Source organism: Neovison vison, chromosome 1, assembly GCF_020171115.1.
Source record: "Neovison vison isolate M4711 chromosome 1, ASM_NN_V1, whole genome shotgun sequence".
In the NCBI taxonomy this organism is placed as follows: Eukaryota; Metazoa; Chordata; class Mammalia; order Carnivora; family Mustelidae; genus Neogale; species Neogale vison.
Genome location: NC_058091.1, coordinates 92,560,181 through 92,580,045, shown reverse-complemented (window position 1 = coordinate 92,580,045; position 19,865 = coordinate 92,560,181). Strand labels below are relative to the sequence as shown.

At 41.5% G+C, this 19,865-nt stretch overlaps 1 protein-coding gene across 3 annotated transcripts in view; it reads left to right on the top strand.

Moving 5' to 3' along the window:
• The window catches only part of RCAN2 (regulator of calcineurin 2), a 269,330-nt gene that overhangs the window by 227,310 nt on the left and 22,155 nt on the right, over window positions 1-19,865 (top strand). For all 3 annotated transcript variants that reach the window (XM_044252142.1, XM_044252133.1, XM_044252151.1), the window contains one exon: window positions 17,266-17,439. In XM_044252142.1, coding sequence (XP_044108077.1) covers window positions 17,266-17,439 — 174 coding nt within the window. The remainder of the gene's footprint in view (window positions 1-17,265; window positions 17,440-19,865) is intronic.

Here is a 19,865-nt window from a genome sequence, read left to right as displayed (position 1 = left end):
AAAATGAGACAGATTTGTGATTTTGTGATGAAACAAGCGAAAATACGTGCCCTTGATGAGGTGAAACAGTTGTTTTCTGAAATGACTAATCCAAACCCCCACATGTCAAGAAATTTAAAAGGGAGGACAATGAAGAGTGTCACAAATAGTTCTGGTCAGTTTATCTAATGCTAGTCTATGTCCCAGTTGTGGTTACTTCCCGGGCAGCTATCTCTTTCCTACTAGTGCTTTTGGTTCTATTTGCCTTTTGCTGTAATTTTTTTTTCTTTCTTAAGTGGGCTCATGTTCCTTTTTTTTTTTTTTTTTAATTAAAAAATAGAGGTTTGGGGGCGTCTGGGTGGCTCAGTGAGTTAATAAGCTTCTGCCTTCAGCTCAGGTCATGATCTCAGGGTCATGGGATCGAGCCCCGCATTGGGCTGTCTGCTCAGCGGGGAGCCTGCTTCCCCCTCTCTTTCTGCCTACCTCTCTGCCTACTTGTAATCTCTCTCTACTCTGTCAAATAAATAAATAAGATCTTAAAAGAAAACAGAGGTTTTAAATTTTGATTGAGACATCAGCATTATCTTCTGATATTCATGATCCAGGTGACTTAGGTGTTATGCTTGAAAACAAACCCATTTTTCTTAGTACCTTTCCTTTAAAACTTCAGAAGACCCCTTTAAGAGGCTGCTTACTATTCCTTGTGTCAAAGAAACCCATTCCATTGATCAATGTAATGCTTGAACTTGTATTATTTCCCCTTGCCTGTAACCTTTAACAAATCACTTTGCCTCTTTGGGCCTTGGCTTTTTTGATAGGGATGAAAGTTGTATTTGAGACTTCTTGGGGAAAAAAAAAAGTATCACAGACCTGCTTTTGTTAGGGAATATATGATTTCCAGCACTACATCGCTGAATATATTTGGATTATTCAAAGACTTGCATTGTTCACAAGGTCAAAACATATCAGAGGACATTCTTGATTTTAAAAATTGCTGTAATGTCTTCTTGATTTTTAAAAATCGTGTCTGTACATTGAAGACCCAAATTCAAGGGCAGTGTTGCCTGTGGCTCGTGATGAGGCTTTGAGCATATTATTTCCTGCTCTATGCTTTACCTCTTGTGGTTTTCAAGTAAAGGGGTTAGAATAGGTCACCTCTACTGTCCTTTCTAAGAATAGAGATGAAAGTGATGTTGCAGAGAAAACTTGATCACTGGGAACCTTAGGGAAAAGTCATTAAAACTGAGTGAGCATTAAGGAGGGCACGTGACATGATGAGCACTGGGTGTTATACACAACTGATGAATTATTGAACACTACATCTGAAACTAATGATGTACTGTATGTTGGCTAATTGAATTTAAATAAAAAACTGAGTAAGAAAATATTTCGGAGGTCTGATGCTTCCATTCATTTTGCAAAGCTAAGGTTGATCTCCTTCTTGGGTAAAATACTGCTTAGTCTCAAATGTACCTTGATTAAGAGACACACAGCAGAAGTAAATTATTCTGGAGATCTTCAAGGCAGATGTAATTGGTCAGCAGAGATCAAAGCTTGTACCATTTGGAAATCTCTTCAGGTTCTCCTCTTCACTTGTTCGTGGAAACCTCCCACACAGTGTCCCACCTACCCAATAGGCTCCTTTTTTCTAGTGGAAAAAAAAAAAAAAACAGTGAAAACAAAGAACTTGCAAAGAACAAGATAATAATCGAAGTAAGAACAGTGTAGTGATGGTACGAGCAAAGCAGTCAATGGGTGTCATCATTCACCATAACTCTACAGAAGTACTGATGAATGCAAAAAATTGACAATCGCTTGTCTGCAAGGACAGCACTGATAATTCCCAATAGCACAGTTCCATAGATCAGGGTATTCCTGCAGTTGGGAAGCTCATGTGCCTCAGATTGTCCAACCCTTTTCTTCCAGTCTGGTGCTACATAAACTTAAATAGGGCATTATCCGGGGATCTTGTGGAAAGGCAGATTCTGCATCGGTGGGTCTTGGGGGTTTATGGGACTGAGATATTGTTTATTTAACAAGCTCCCCGGGGTTGCTGCTGCTGGTCTGTGGGTCTATAGGTTGTCCTCTCTGGATGACATACAGCTCTTAGAACCCTGCCTACACTTAGTGAGGTCTGTTAAGTGTTGGCGATGAAGGCAGTGATTTTCATAACCTTAAAAATGTATTCTGTCACTATCTCATTCGATTACAAATGAGTAGCCCTTCGTAGAAAGAAAGTCTATAATATGCGCATGCCTTGCTGGTATGAACAGCAGAGCAGGCTGGTGTGTTCAGACAGGATCCACCCATCCACAAGACTGTCACGTCTTCCTAGGTTGCTGGGGACCACAGTTTTGGAATTACTGTTTCAGAGGCTCAGTCAACTGAGGACTTCATGCTCAGCGTGCCCTGAACAGTCCTGATGTCACAGTTTTCAATGCCCCCCCCCTTCAAAGTGTCCTGTCTCTGGGAAGATGTGGTAGAGTGGTTCTCATTATAGTGGACACTGACGACAAGTTACTGGCTTCATCCAGCTTACATGCTTCTCCACAAACTTCCTGTCACAGGGAGAGAAAGGAATTTTTAAGCAAATCATTCTTCTTGGCTGACGATGATTTTGGCCCTAAATCAGGTTTATGTCCAGCAGTCCTGAACTTCTGTGTGTAAAACACTCACACACACACATATAAATGTGGGTATTGTGGGAAAAAATCATACTTTCATTCCTATGATCCTATCTGCAGCTACTTCTAGTCGGAAATGTCGATGTGAAGCTCCCTTCCTTTGGACAGGAGAAGCATCTTTTCAGGTTGCAACCATTTCTCCTGGAAAGATAACAGAATTCTTCCCACTGCTGCTGCCCCATGGGATGTGCATGAGCAAATCTGACTGAACACAAAAGATGCATCCATCTCACTGGGTCACTGAAGGGATAAAGCCATGTCAACTCAGCTCCTCTCTGCCCTCAGTGGGGTAGCCTAGAGGTTAAGACTAGAACTCCAGCTACTGGACTGGGATGAAGTGTGCCTTCTGTCCCTGACTGACTGACCACATAAGGGAAAGGCTGAGTCTCTTTCAATCCATTTCTTCATCTACCTCATGAGCTTTATTGTCAGATTGAAAAGTATTGTCATCTGTAAGGGACTTAGAGAGAGGGGTTGGCTGTCATAAATGTCCGGTGAAAATTTAATCACTGTGCAAAATTGCAATCCCATATCCTACTCATTGTTAGCTAGAGCTGCAGACTTGGTGGGTGTTGTTTTTAGTAAATCCCTTTCAGCCATGTTAGGTGTTGACTGTCGTGTTTCAATCTGGAAAGCTCTCATTCAGGTAACTTGCCTCCTGAATTTATAACCGATTGAAACAATCGTTTTAGTTTCAAATCTCAAGGAATTTGAACATAAGCGATTTAATTTTACATAAGGCTTTATCATTAACAAGTCTTCTTTTTATGCCATTACATAAAGAAGAGAGAATAGAAGCTAAATAAACAAGAAAAAGCATAATTAAGAGGTGGAAAAAGAACAGTGATGAGGACCATTAGGAGCATAACAAACTACATTTTCTTTCTAGATTTAAAGATTGAGTCATAAAAATTTGCTCATATCTGCATCTCAAAAGAATGCAAATGCCATTTCAATTTCACAGGAAAAATAAGGATACCATGTTGCCTTTGAAAAGCTTACTTTGATCGTATGCCAAATGGTAAAATGAATGAATGAAATTTTAAATTGCCTATCTTCAGAAGGATGCAATATGGAACATATTTAGGATTTAGCCCTTTAATTTAACATTAAACATCCTAAAGATGTCCTCATCAATTATTGACCACTTGATATTGAAACCGAGGCTTCAGTTCAATCTGGGGAAGACAGAACACTACTTGTTTTTAGAAGTACATTTCCTACCTCTTTCAAATACAACACAGTGTGGCATTCAGGAAAGGGGTCATTTCCAAAATTGGTCTCTGAGCTGGGGAGCACTTTGTCCCCTGAGCAGCGGCCCGCCCACAACCTATCGTTTAGAATTCAAATAAAAGGTAGTCAGTGGAGCGTATCACCAGGAAAATAAATGCAGTAAGAAACATTTAAGAGCTTAAAATAATAGAATCTCAAGTCTCATTTGGGTTGCAGTTTCTGCAATTCCGTATGTATTTAATAACAGTCACGAGTGTGCCACAAGACCAGACCTAGGGAAATATGGCTTAGGATCAACTATTCTTTTTGTCTTTTTTTTCAGTCCCCCAAGATGGCCTGCCTTAGCAGTGATAACTGGAACTATATCAATGCTTTGATCATGACTGCTCCCCTGCCTAGAACAACAGGCTTCTTTAGAAGTCCCCCACACACACCACTCGTTTCCACACATCAATATTCCATTCATCTGTCACATACCATTTCTTCCCTGAGGTCTTTCTCGATCGTGCGCACACACACATTGATGAGTTATTGTTCTGAAAGGAGATTCAGCGTGTGTGAAATAATCAAAGGAAGTGGAGGCCAACCCCAAAGGGAGGGAGGGTATGTCAGGGGAAGGGTCAAGAAAGACTTCTAGGAAGAAGGGTGGACCACTTGACGTTGGCTTCCCTATTATAGTATGGAAGTTCTTCACCTGTGTGTTTAGTATACAATTACCGATTTTATTGAAGGGTGGCTTTGAAGGAAAGAGAAAATTCACCAAAAGCATGGGGGAGGAGGGGAGGACTGTTCTCTCCACAGCGCCTTGTTCATTTCGTTATCAAGGGAGTCCTTCCCATAGTGCAGGGATCTTGCATAGTATACAGTTGGCACTCAATAATGTATACATGTGAAAAGGACACAAAAGTAAAAATGACACCATTTCTGCCCTTAAAGTCACTATAGTCTAGTTAGTGAGGGAACAGTTACCCTCACTAAGTAGATCCCTGTGTTGTTAGGAGCACAGGGGAAGAATGTCTTAACCAACCCAGGATTCAGGAGAGATTTATCAGATACGACACCTAAGCTAGAGCTCGAGAGACCATCAGAAGTCACCTGATGGGGTGTAATACATAGGTTGATGATGGTCGTTAACAACCCTGTATACTGTGTATTTGAAATTTGCTAAGGGGGTAGGTCTTAAAAATTCTCCTTGCAAGAAAAGAAACTGGTAACTGGTTGAGGTGACCTATTTTAACTAAATGTATCACGGTGATCTTTTCCCAGTCTATCCATGTGTCACATCATTTCGTTGGATACCTTGAAGTTGTGCCATGTTAAATGGGTCAATGATAGCTCAATAAAACTGGACAAAAGGAATATGGGGGTAAAAGTTACCTGATGGAAAAGGGTGTCTCTGGCAGAAGAAGGAGCAAGTGAGAGAAGGCCTGGAAATATAGAATCACCTGCATGGAAGACTGTAAGTGGAAGTTTGGCTGGTGTACAGGAGATGGCTTAGGGAAGGAGTAGAATATGAGATTAATGGGGTGAGTGATGGCTGTTTTATAGAGGGCCTTCAATGCGAAGCCAGGCTGTATTCTAAAAGCCTATGAAGTGACTGAAGGATTTTATAGAGGAACTGTTTAATCAGAATGTTGTCTTTTATTATTTTTTTATTTTAATTTTATTTATTTGACAGACAGAGATCACAAGTAGGCAGAAAGGCAGGCCGAGAGAGAAGAAGGGAAGCAGGCTCCCTGCCAAGCAGAGAGCCTAATGCAGGACTGGCTCCCAGGACCGTGGGATCTTGAACTGAGCTGAAGGCAGAGGCTTTTACCCACTGAGCCACCCAGACGCCCCCAGAATGTTGTCTTTTAGAAAGACCTTTCTTGCGGCACACTTTCAAAGTTGACTCCAAAACAGAGTCCAGAGTGACCTAGTGCCATAACAGGGAGAGCTGTGGCAAGCCAGGACTTGATGGAGGGGTGAAGGGTTGGAAGAACATGGGGCTTGTTGAGTGGTGGGATGTGGGAGAGATGTGGGCAGGATGTCAGAGGGAGGGAGAGGGAAAAGATCAGGTGACCCACAGCTTCCAGACTTGAGCAGCTGGGTAGGTGGAGGCCATTCATGGAGAGAGACGGGTAGCAGATTTCGAGGCCCCAACAGAGAATTTGGCTTTGGAGCTATATTGGGTTTCAGGAACCTATCTATTGGATATCTCTAAGGAAATATTCAGGAAACAGCTGAAGATGGGGAATAGAGTTCTGGAGATGGGCTTATCTGAAAGACATCTGAAGAGTGTTAGATGGGCGAAAGGAGCCAGGTGCAAGGGACTTAATGAATCTCTTGTGTATCTGAACTTTAAACACTTCTGGTAGTGCCTGGCACCTTTGTCATGTGCTTACTATCTCTCTCTCTGAGGCCCGGCCGCTGCGGATGATAGGGGATCTCCAAGGGGAGCAACTGACAGCAATTACCCTTTCCATACCTCCTTAGAATTATTTACTTTACCAAGAAAACTTTTAAAGCTTAGCAGGCAAGAAAGAAATCATGATGCCTAATTTGGACTCAATGTCTTAAGTAGATAATAACATAAATAAAATCATGTTAGTATAATTAGTCTTAATTTTATATGAAATATTACTCTGGGCATTCCTACAATTGCTCTTTACAGTCTGTAAGGATTAGATACAGGTAGTAAGCAAAGATCTTGATCTGGATAGAGGGAGATACGCACAACTAGGGCTAGCAGGCTGAATATAAAAACTTGTAAATGAAACATTATTTCTCTTCCAGTCTGGTATTCCTAACAGTAATAACTCTCACATACCCAAGCTCAGTACCTTTCTAACTGATTTAAATAGGCTAATTTACTTGATGTTCAGGAAAACCCTATAACATAGAGACTATTATTATTCTATGTCCATTTTACAGACACAGAAAATGAGGTGTCCGATAGATCAGTCCATTGCTCAAGGTTGCACAAATCCTGGGTTCAGGATTTTAACTAGGGATTGTGACTCTAGAGTTTGTGTTAGTAACATAGCTTTATGCTTTATCTAATAGGTAAGACAATATTTAAATGAATTTAAAATGTAGTTCCTTGTCTTACAAGCTGTAAAGGACACTGTGCATTTTGTCAATTACACATGCACAATTAGAGCTTGTATCTCGGCAGGGCTGGGGATAGCCATAGGCGCTCTTGCAGATTAATGATCAAAGAAGAGGAGTTGATGGCCCAGAGAAGGATCAAACTGTCATTCACCCTCAGGATATGCCCTGAATCAAGGCAGCCATTAATACTGTGCACTGAAATGTGGCAGCCATAGAAGTGTCATTAGATCCTTCCTTTGTATTTAAAAGCATGCAGATATGTCCAGTTTGTGGCACTGTAACAGAATCTGTGCTCATAATGACTCTCTCAGAGGTCTGGAGTTTACCTGGTTTACCTCCTCCCCACTCCTAATACATGTGGGGATGTTCCTTTCTTCTCTTCCCTAGGAATTCAGAGACCCCTTGGGATGCTTACAAGCATCCTGCGGCAGGCACGGAACAGGTAGGCATCCACACAAATGGTATCTTGGGTGGTACAGACAGGATCTACACCCTCCTGGGCCCTCTTGTTGGGGGCAGGGTGACCCATCAGAACCAGCGCCAAGGGTCTCACTCGCCCAAAGGGTGGGCCTTTTCTGCACAGAGTTAGACCCAGCAAAGGTCTTGGGCACCTACACAGTGCCTCCGGGAAGTTTCTCTCTCAGTCCACATATCAAGCAGTTGTCATCCTTTATTGAACAGTTGCTGGGACAGGCTCCAAGCACCCAGCTTACCAGCATCTCCTCTAGCCTCCTCCTTGGGTGTTTACCAAATGGGTTCTGGTGCGTGTGGTAGGGATAGCCTCAGCCATCCCTATGACCCACGTACTGAAACTCTCCAGAAAATGTCTCACATTTCTTGGCTTTCGTTCCGGAGATTCAAACATTGAGGGAAAGGGTCCCCCTCAGCTGAGATTTAGCCATTCTACGCACCTGGACTCCAGACTCCCTTGTGAATGTACAGTATCCTTGTCATTCTCTTAGGCGTATTTCCTGGAAATTGAGTGAAGTTTCAGCTCTGAGGTCCTCTTTGTATGGGCCTGTACCAGGCCCTGGCAAAGCTCTGACGATGAGTTTCACAGTCAGGTTTTGGTGGTTTTGTTTTTTGGGTTTTTTTTGGGGGGGGGTGGGTAAAATTTATAAAATTTATTTCTTATGAATTTTTTGTCCTCATTAAAAAATATTCCATTTTGGTGCCTCTTTTGTATCATTTTGCCTACAAAGATTGTCCCACGTTATCAAAGCTGTAAGCTCCACAGAGCTGAGGCTGACCACCGTTCAAGGATCATTCTTTGTTGCCCCTGTGCATTTTATTAGCTTAAAGGAGTTTTGGGTGCTGGGTTATTTTTCCAGCTCTAAATGTGTGGATGGCAGCACAGTGAAATCAGAGAAATGGAGACTTGCTTTGCTAGAATGGAGTGAGCGCGAGCTCTTGGATAGAAAAGTTACCCAGCCACCCTGGGCTTTAATGGTGGGAACGAAAGAACAGACTAGAACACAGGTCATGGTAACCATTCTGCTGAGAGAAGCAGGTGATGAGGTTTTAGGGCCAAGTGGGTCCTTTCAGAGTTTGGCGCTGAGTTTTACATCTTTGTCTCTCGCAAGGACTCCAGTGAGAAGGGAGAAAGGCTTTTGTGCCTTTACCAGTGAATTCTCTTCTCCCAAAGCAATCGTGTGAACCAAGGTCTATCCACTTATCTTATCAGTAAAGAAGGGGTGAGCCTCCTTTTCATCATGATTTTCTGTTTAGGTCACATCAGAACCACAAAAGAATCAAAGCATTATTTCATACAATTCTGCCTGGCCTTAGAAATCCTGACAGGTTAAAAATCCCGATGTAAAAATGCCCCCCTGCACACCTGCTATCCCTTATTAACAGCAACACTCCTTCCGACAGGAAGCCTCCCAAGCAGCCTGTAAAATCCAGTATGATCCCTAAACATGGGATTTGCCCAGGACTTGTCAGTGGAACCCATTGAGAGGTGATAAACCGAAATGAATTGTCTCATTCCTCAGCAGGTTCTGGGAAGTATTATCTGCCCGATGAGAGCCCTGTGATTTTGAGAGAAGCTGAATTTCTTATTAAGATAATTTATACCCACAGGGATCGTAAGTGAGGAAATTGAAGCATACATAAAGGCATACAGCCTCGTTTGGAATGTGGATGAAGGCAGTATCGGTCCCCCTAGCAGTGGGATCTTTAAGCACTCTTCCTTCAGCTTGACAGCGCTGGCTTGCTTACCCTCATTCTTCAGACCTCTCACTTGTCTGCGTGTTCTCAGTGACCCTGGGTCGTCTGAACGACTTGAACTTCCCAGTTTTGGTTTTGCTAACTAGGCGGTCTGGTGGCTTTGTGGAGGTCACTGACTTCCAGCTGCTTCATGTGTTATTCAAAGACAGGAAAAATCTCAACTTACCCTCAGACGGTCCGTCCAGAAAAGCGAGGGTTCAGTGACTTCATAAAATTGTGTATGTGCAGCCTGTCAGGCTAGGAGTTAACGGAAGGGAATATTGTAGTGTCCAAATATTCTTTCTACAAAACACCTCGCGGTTTTGTATCAAACAATTAAGCAGAATACATTGAGCACTTCCTAAGTCTTCCTGAGTTTACAAAACAACAGTTGCTTCCTTTTTTTTTTTTTTAAGATGTTATTTATTCAGTTGTGAGGGGAGGGGGAGAGAGAGAGACAGCACAAGCAGGGGGAGCAGCAGGGAGAAGGAGAAGCAGGCTCCCTGCTAATAAGCAAGGAGCCAGAATTGGGGCTCCATCCCAGGACCCAGGGATCATGACCTGAGCCAAAGGCAGACGCTTAACGACTCAGCCACCCAGGCATCCCAGTGTCTGGAAACTATAACAGTTCACCTTCCACTTGGTTTTGTTCCATAACTTCTGAGGACAGTCTTCCTCACATCACTGGAGCTTCTTGGTAAGGACTCTGGACAGATCCCTCTGTCTGGTGTTGAGGCCAGGCTCATATTTACCCTCAGGACCCTGAGAGGACTGTATCACCGGCGAGGAATGCCGTCTCGTGTTGGCCTTGAAAAAGATTAGAAGCAAAATGTTGGCCCACCCATGGCCCATGTTCGAGACTGCACGAGAAGTTTTTCTAGTTTTCAGGAGGGCATCCTGTCAGAAAAGCTGCTCTTGTGAATCTTTCGTAATGCAGACTCTTTGCGTGAAAAACGTTAACTAGACCTCCATGGTCCCAATTTATGTCTCTACCCTTGTTTTCCACTTTTTTTTTTTTCTATACTCACGTTTCTATTTTGAGATTTATTTATTATATTTATTTATTTATGTATGTATTTATTGGCATCTTGTATGTCTTTATAAGCCATGTTCGAATCTTTTTAAAAACGTGGAGCACAAATAATGCATAAAGGAACAAATAATTGTAACACAGGTGAAGTTAAGAAGATTTAAGGAAAACCATAGTGAGCTTCTGCAAGCTTACAGTCCCGTTCATGGTGGTCCCTCCATACGGGTCCCTGCAATTTCCAGCCTGCTCAAGAAAAGCAAATACGTTTAAAGGTAGAGATTGTAAAATCCCAAAGTGTTCATTCTTGAGAGCAACTCCCCCCTTCCTTCTTGTTGCACTCCTCCCACACATACAGGTTGTGTACACACGCCTGTCTTGCCCACGCTACCCTGGAATGACCCCGCTATCCACTTAACACTCACCTAAAAACAAAAAAATGGCAGAACTCTATCGGCAGGCTCTATTAAAAACCATCTGAGGAGTGCTGGGTGGCTCAGTGGATTAAAGCCTCTGCCTTTGGCTCAGGTCATGATCCCAGGATCCTGGGATCGAGCCCCTCATTGGGCTCCCTGCTCAAGTGGGGAGCCTGCTTCCCTCTCTCTCTTTAAAAAAACAAAAACAAAAACCATCTGATCCCTAGTTTTATGTGGACCCTTAGTGCTGCATAATCGCCTGCATTAGTGTCCTAGGGCTGCTGTCACAAAATACCATAAACCGATTGCCTTAAAGTCACAGCAGTTTATTATCTCACAGTTCTGGAGATTAGAAAACCAAAATCAAGGTATTAGCAGGACTGTGCTACCTCTGAAACCAGTAGCGAAATCCTTCATCTCTTCTTAGCTTCTGGCAGTTGCAGTCTGCTGGCAATTTTTGGCCTCCCTTGGCTTATGGAAGCATCACTCCAATCCTCCATCTTCATGTGACACTTTATGTCTCTCTGTCTTCCCATGGCTGTCTTCTTATGAGGACAACAGGCATCCTGGGTTAGGGACTCCATTCTAGTATGACCCCCTCTTAACAAGTTACATCTTCAGTGACCCTGTTTCCTGATAAGTTCAGATTCTGAGGTACTGGAGACTTCAGCACAGCCTTTGGGTGGGGGGACATAATTCAATCCATTACACTGTCCTTTGACTTGTGTCCACATTTACTCTCCTTGCCTCTAGCTCCTCAAGACCTCAGGGTCCCTTCACCTTCCACTTCCCTGAGATGAGAAAGCCATTCTGTTTTGCTTGTTCCATTTCCAGACTCTTCCATTGTGACCTGTCAGCTCTTTTCTCACAGGAAAAAATCCTACAAGTCTTTCTGAAGCCCCTCTTCTTGTCTCCACCATCCACTACCCCCTTTCTCTCCTGTCTCCTCTCTTTCCTTCATCATAGTTTCATTTCGTCAACCAGTAAGTGTCTCTCCATGCTACTAAAAATCTTCTTTCGACCTGACCTCCCATATAATTATCACCCAGCTCCCTCTTTCTTGTTGCCAAGTTATCTTTCTCCACCTTTCCCCCTCCATTAACCCTTCAATCCATAATAATCCATATTTCACCTCCACATCTGTTCAGATAGCTCTCAGGAGGATTGCCAGTGGTCAAGACCATCTTCATTCTCTTCACCATCCCTGCAATGTTCAGGTATGATCACCACTCTTTCTTGAGTGATGTCTCTTCTTCTGTTTCCATTATGTTGTATCCTAAAGATTCTCACTAGACCTCTTGTCTTCAACCCAAGCCAAATAAATCCTTACTTTCTTAGAGATGTTACGGTACCACAGTTCTCCAAGGATGGTCTGCAGACTCCTACAGGTTCCCAACATCATTCTCCATGAGGTCAAAACCATTTCCATAATAAGACTAAAACACTCTTTTCCTTTTCAGCTGTGTTGACATTTCACATGGTACAGAAGCAATAGTGGTTAAAACTGCTGATACTTGTCTACAAGTCAGTGCAGGGGCTGCAAACTATACCAGTTTTACCAGTATTCCTCATAGCCACAAGCTCACAGTTAAAAAAAAAAAAAAAAAGAGAGAAGAAAGAAAGAAAGAAAAAGGAGAAAGAAAAATGAGGATTTTACCTAAAAATGCCCATAAAATTTATTAATTTTATTAACTTTATATCCTTGAACATATGCCTTTTTAATAATCCAAATACTGAAATGGGAAGAACACGTGAAGTACACTTCTACAGCACCCCAAAATACAGTATTTGACTTGAGGAGACATTGGAGGCTATTCTAAGATGAACTAGACATTTACTTTTCTCATGGAACACAATTTTTACTTGAAAGAACAACCAACAGTCAAACTGTAGTTATGCAGACTTAGATATTTGGCACACATTATCCCAAAAATGAATGAATGAGCATGTTACGCCAAGGAAAATAACTGGCATTGTTTGTCACCAATGATTAGGAAAGAGGAACACCTGGGTGGCTCAGTCAGTTTGGTCCTGGGATGGAGTCCCACATCTGGCTCCTTAGTCAGCAGGGCAGCTGCTTCTCCCTCTCCCTCTGCCACTCCCCCTGCTTATGCTCACTCTCTCTCTCTCTCTCTGACAAATAAGTAAAATCTTTAAAAAAATTAAAAAAAAAAGGACGGGGCACCTGGGTGGCTCAGTTGGTTAAGCAACTGCCTTCAGCTCAGGTCATGATCCTGGAGTCCTGGGATCGAGTCCCACTTGGGGCTCCCAGCTTTTTGGGGAGTCTACTTCTCCCTCTGACCTTCTCCTCACTCATGATCTCTCTCACTGTCTCTCTCTTAAATAAATAAATAAATAAATAAATAAGATATTTAAAAAAAAAAAAAAAAGAAAGAACTTTCAAGCTAACAGTATAATTTTGGAAAACCTATATATACCAACGTGAATCTGACAACTTCCCAATTTCTGAAGAATTTTTATTAATATAGGTGGTAATATATCATGCCAAATAGATAAAGGTGCAAAATAGATACATCTATTAAGATAGATCTTAATATAATCAAATGATAATGTTACTTGATTATAATAAAGATTATTATATATTTGTAATCAAGATTATACATTAAATCAGATTTAACGTTGTAGTATACTTTAAGACACTGCCACTTGTCGGGTTTTGATGAAGTATCAAGAAAGGCTATCCACAAGGAATTTCAAAGAATATTTGAAAAGCTATTAAGTTACTCCTCCCTTTTCCAACCATGTGTTTGGGTGAGGTCAGCTTTAGGTCACACCCCTCAGACAAAACAGCATAGTGTAACAGATTGAACATAGAGACAAATCGGAGATTTCAGGTCTCTTCTATTAAATCTGAAATTAAAGAGATTTGCAGAAATGTTAAAAAAAATAAGGCGCCAATCTCATTAAACTGTCTTGTTTTGGAAAATAGTTATTTTTCCTAAAAATATTATTTTAACATAGAATGGGCTTATTATTGTTACTTTTAAATATACTTGTAAATGCATATTTTTAAAAGTCTCTGGTACAATGAACACTGGTAGGTGAAACCCACATTAACAAAAGTTCTTCAGGATTCTGCATAGTTTGTAAGTGTGTAGCAAGGTCCAGAGACCAGAATTTGAGATCACTGCTGTGGAACTTTATTCAAACCAATGGTTACAGAGGGAACTACTTGTTGAGGACATGAGGAATTTATTGGGTTTGTGGAGTACCAGACTGGAGGAAAGTGGCAGCCAGGGGACAACAAAGTACCACTGTGTGTCTCAGCAGGGGAGGGGGGTGGGGGGTGGCGACCTGAGCCTGAACAGCATAGATTTGCTCTCCTGCCCTTTGAGAGACAGACACCTGTGTCTGGCTCTGTTCAGGACATTGTGTTGCCTAAGGGTAGGTCGCAATGCTGCACCTGCCTGTAACGAATTTTGTCTCGTACTCTGTTGCCTCTGCCAATGAAATGTTTATCATGTCACTAATGGAAGAAAATAGAGTTGGCTGGTGAATCCCCACTTCTTGGCCAGCTGTCACCACCTGCCAATACTGGTTCTCAAAAGAAATCTGCAGAGAGGACAAGCCAAGTACATGTTAGTTGATGGGGACAAAGATGACGATCACCATAGAGCTTGTGAAAACCCTGGCCCCTGAGCTCTGGGCCGCACCTCAGGTTTGGTGAAAGACCTAGTTTGATTATGAACCTAAGCCCAAAACAAGAGGTATCAAAGAGGTTGCTGTCACTTGCCAACTCTAGCTTGAGGCAGTAGCTGCCTGGGACCCTCTTCTGAGGATCAGTGGAGAAAACAGTTGCACTCAGTAATTGACATCTGCCAAAGCCTCCCACATTGTCAGCCCTCCCCTAAGCCCAAAGCCAGGACTCCTTGATTTTTTTTTTTTTTTCACCAATCCAAGCTCTTGAGGCCAAACAGCTCTGAATAGCTGAGATGTGAGGCATAAAGAAGAAATACAAAATGCAAACAAGGGATTAGAGGCAAAGGAAAAGAACACTTCCCCTCCAAGGCTGGCCTCTATGCGTACACTCAGGCCCTGGGGAAGGGATAGGGACGTGAAACTGGCAGTGGAATAATATAGAGCTACAGAGACTCAAGAATTTTGTCCTAAGAAATAGGAATATTTCTCTATAGAAATAAGAGCTTTTAATCTCCTAATGCTCTTCATTCCTGAAAACTCCCCAAATTAATTAAACCATCGACTGTGGTATGACCAGCTGAGGGTACTGTCATTGTGAGGAACTAGAAAACATTGTATTCACCAGAACTCCTATTCAGGAAAATACAGTATTGTCAGGAAATAATTCCTTAGTGAGCTCTCTTGGGGTGGTGGTGGAGGCCCCAGGCCCAGGAGTTGGCTAATCCCAAGGCTTGAGAGATGATGGAAAAACTGTAGAAGGAATAGACAAGGAAAGATTCTTGTTTTGTTTTTGAGAGGGAGAGGAGAATAAGAATAAGAAAAGGGGAGAAAGAACCCCTCATATCTCTATGAATGTCATGAAACTTAAAAAAAAATAAAAAACAAAAAATAAAACTTGCTCTGAATGTATCATTGGTGGTTCTGGACTGGATAGGTAGGTTATAAAGGGAAAGAAACAGGAGTCAAAAATGGAAAGAACTACAGGCATGCCCTGAGGAAATCTCAAAAATGGGCCAAGCATTTGGAAGGGTCACAGGCCATGAACTTTAAGGTCTAAGACATGTTCATGTGTGTGACTAGGAGGTCTTCTCTAACATCTGGGTTCTTCCTCCTCTGCAAGCCCGGAGGTCAGTGATGTCACAGGCCCCCATCACATTGCTGATTCTGCTGGATGTGGTCGCACATGAGCCCATCTCTGACTCCTGCTGCAGCATCTCCCTCTTTGTCTCAGTCCGGCAGTGTAATTCTGTATAGTGGAAAGTGTCTCTGTGTTCAGGGTTACAAGGACTTTGGCCTGGTGGAGCCTCCGCCACTAACTGCCTGCGTGACCATGGTGGGTCCTTTTCTTCTCAGACTTCAGGATCCTGATTGGTAAAACGATAGAGGTGAGGAAGGAAAGGGTTAACTATCACTTAGGTCCCTTACAAATCAAAATTCAGTAAATCTTGCCACTCCTTGGTACATTGTTCTTTCCACTTATACTCACACTTATAATATACCGTTTGTTCTTTGTTCGTTCATGGTAGAAATAAAAGAATCAGGGTTTGTTGGTTTGTTAGTTTAAATAAAAGTTATTTACTTAGTAGCAGTTTCTCCACTGAGAACATACAGTAATTTAACGCACACTGGTTTTGTTACTTAGAACAAGAACTTTTTTAAAGCTAAGAAGAACCAGACAGATGGTATTTATATGTATACAAATGTGTGTGTGTGTGTGTGTGTGTGTGTAATTCTTTAATTTTCCTTCCCCAGCCTTATGGGCATTCTCTTATTTGTGACTGTGTCTGCCTCTCCCAATAAGATGTTAGACCGTTGAAGGTGGTAACATAATGATACTCATCTCTGTGTCCTCCTAAAGCCTAGAGACCATGCCTTATATAAAGTGAGCATTTAACAGAGATTTGTTTAGCTGCACTGAAATCGTCAAAATTTTTAAATGATTGCCTTGTACTGTGATAGGTTTAGTTATGCTGTGGGAATAACATAATCTCCAAATCTCAGGGGTTCAATGCAATAGAGGTTTGTTGGTTGGTTGGTTGGTTTTTGGTTTTTGGTTTGTTGTTGTTATTGTTTTTCCTTGCCAAAGCAAACTCAACCATAGGATGGGTGGGAGGAGGGAGAAAAATATTTCTGTTCCACACAGCCACTCAGGGACCCAGGCTGCGGAGAATCCTGCTTCCAAATGGTATGCCATCTGGAATACATGGCATCTTCAGAGAAAGAGATAAAAAATTCTTAAGGGCTTTTTCTTGCCTTCTGCACACATTTCATGAGCCAGGACTAATCACATGGCACCAGCTAACTTGTGACATCAAGACTGATAATTGCTAATAACATCTATCACATACTTTACTTGATAGCTCTAGTATTTTGGCAGTATGGACTTCTTTGAGAATCTTGTACCAACAATGAGCCCTCTCCCCAGAAAAAAAGATACAGATACACAGAAACATACTCAACACTTTGCATGATTTTCAGGTTTTTTATGCATTTCAGGTCCCATTGACTGCTCCTCTGCAGATTTCAGGACCCAGATTATAAATCCTTATGCTGAATCCACAAGCATGTTAACACCTGGTAATAGACCAACAGATGAAAGGAAAAAAAAAAAAAAGACATTACTAAGATGAAATCAGAGAAGGAGACAAACCATAAGAGACTCTTAACTCTAGGAAACACACTGAGCGCAGCTGGAGGGGGGAGGTGGGGTGGGAGGATGAGGTAATCGGGTGAGGGGCGTTAAGGAAGGCATGTGATGTAATGAGCCCTGGGTGTTACATGCAACTGATGAATCACTGAACTCTATATCCGAAACTAATAATAAACTAATTTAAAAAAATACATTACTTGTGTTCTGTTTTATTTGAGAAAAGTCCATTTATTTACTTAATTATTTGTGTTGGATCAGGCATCATGCAAGATACATGGCTGATGGATTTTCCTCTGTTTGTTTTGTTTTCACCAGGAAAAATTTGAGGGCCTGTTTCGGACTTACGATGACTGCGTGACGTTCCAGCTGTTTAAGAGTTTCAGACGTGTCCGAATAAACTTCAGCAATCCCAAATCTGCAGCCCGAGCCAGGATAGAGCTTCATGAAACCCAGTTCAGAGGGAAGAAATTAAAACTCTACTTTGCACAGGTAAGGTCATTCTTGCTCTGCGTTATCTTCTGCTTTTTAAAAATGTAAATGGAGCCCTTTCTGCTTTCAGGCTGGTTTGTAGTCTATAATTAATTCATGGAGAAATAAACCTGCACCGTGGATCCCCAGGCGGGTACATCAGAGAGGTTCAGAAAGCAGGCTGTAAGGGCTGACAGCCCGGGCTGTCACTGGGCAAGACACATACTCTCAGTGGGCTTCAGTTTCCTCACCTGAAGAAGGAGGAGGGTGATACACACCTCCTACTGTTGCTGGGAGGATTAAATGAACTACTGTGTGTTCAAATGCCTGGCATTTGGTAAATACACAGTAAACACCAGCTGGTGGTCGTAGTAAGAATGGTCTATTCACAACTACTCCGAAACTTCCTTGCAGGGTTATGGTTAAAATTTCAGTTATATCCTAGTTTTAGTGACTCCTATTCATGAGAAAACATGACAAACATGGAAATCAACTTTGTGTTTATTTCATCCAGAAATAAATATTGGCTATTCCCAAAGGGCATGGGCAGTTCTTGGCAATGCTCACAAAGTCCACAGCAATAGAAAATCAATGTCTTAGGGGTGTCTGGGGGGCTCAATTGGTTAAGCATCTGCCTTCTGCTCAGGTCATGATCCCGAGGTCCTGGGATTGAGTCCCACATCAGGCTCCCTGCTTGTTTTTGCACGCGCTCTCTCTTTCTCTCTCTGACAAATAAATAAATAAAATCTTAAAAAAAAAGAAAAGAAAAAAGTTCCATCAGTGTCTTCCCTTCATCATCAGATGTCTTGATCCATCCCTTATTGGTCAGTAAACATTGTTCCCATCTTCGAACTCTACAAAGATGGCACAATGAAAAAACATTGACTTTGCTTCTTTTTAAGGCCAAACAATATTCCATTGTATGTAGATGCAACGTTTTCTTCACCCATTCATCTGTCGATGGACATTTATGTCATTGCCACATCTTGGCTATTATGAATAGTGCTGTAATGACCATGAGAGTTATTATTTCTTCAGGAGCCTGATTTCAATTCTTTTGGGTAAATATCCAGAGGTGGAATTGCTCAGATGGTGGTTCTATCTTTTATTTTTTGGAGGAAACTCCATATTGTTTTCTATAGTGGCTGCATCATATGCATTCCCCCCAACAGTATGCAAGGGTTCCAGTTTTTCCACATCCTTGCCAACACTTGTCTTTTATCTATTTATTGGATTTTGATAATACCCATTCTGACGGGTGTGAGGTTATATCTCACTGTGGTTTTGACTTGCATTTCCCTGATGCTTAGTGACCTAAATATTTTTTTATATGCCTGTTGGCCCTTTATGTATCTTCTTTGAAGAAATGTTTATTTGAGACCTTAGATCATATTTTAACTGAGTTGCTAGGTTTAATTTGGGGTTTTTGTTGTTGTTGTTTTGAGGGATTTTTTTTTCTTGCTTTTGACTCATAGAGGTTCCTTAACTCTTTGTCCTGTATACGGATAAGGAGATTAACCTCTCCTCCATATGGTTTGTAAATATTTTCTCTCCTTCGTGGATTGCCTTTTCACTTTGTTGATATTTCTTTGGCTGTGCAGAAGACTTAGTCTGATGTAGTCTTGCTTATTTCTTTTTCTTTGTGTTGCCTGTTCTTGTAGTGTCATATCTATGAAAACATTGTCAAGGCCAATGTCTTGAAGCTCTCCACTCTATTTTCTTCTAGGATTTTTACAGTTTCGGGTCTTACATTTTGAGTCTTTAGTCCATTTTGAGTTAATTTTTGTATATGGGATAAGATAAGGTTTCCATTTCATTCTCTTATATGTGCATATCATTTTCCCAACACCATTTGTTGAAGAGACTGTCCTTTCCTCATTGTGTGCTGTTAGCACTCTTGTTGAAGGTCAGTTGACCCTATATTTTGGATTCATTTCTGAACTCTCTGTTCTATATGTCCATTGGTCTGTATGTGTGTCTTAATGCCAATTGCATACTATTTTGCTTACTGTAGCTTTATAATGTATTTTAAAATCATAAATACGTTATAGTATTTATGATTTGGTGTGTGATCTTGAGGTGTGATCTTGCTCTTTCTCAGGATTGATTTGGCTATTTGAGGTCTTTTGTGGTTCTGTATGAATTTTAGAATTTTTTTTTTACCATTTCTTAAAAAAAAAAAAAGCCATTGGGATTTTGGTAAGGGTTCCTTTAAATCTGTAGTTTGCTTTGGACAGTATGGACATTCTGGATGAATGGATGGTTCATGGATGAACCTCAAGGACATGATGCTAAGTGAAACAAGCCAGTCACACAAAGACGAATATTGCATGATTCCACTTAGATGAGGGATCTAAAATCATACAATTCATTAGAACCGAAGAGTAGAATGGTAGTTGCCAGAGACTAGGAAGGAGGGGAAAGGGATGAGTTACTAATTAACAGAT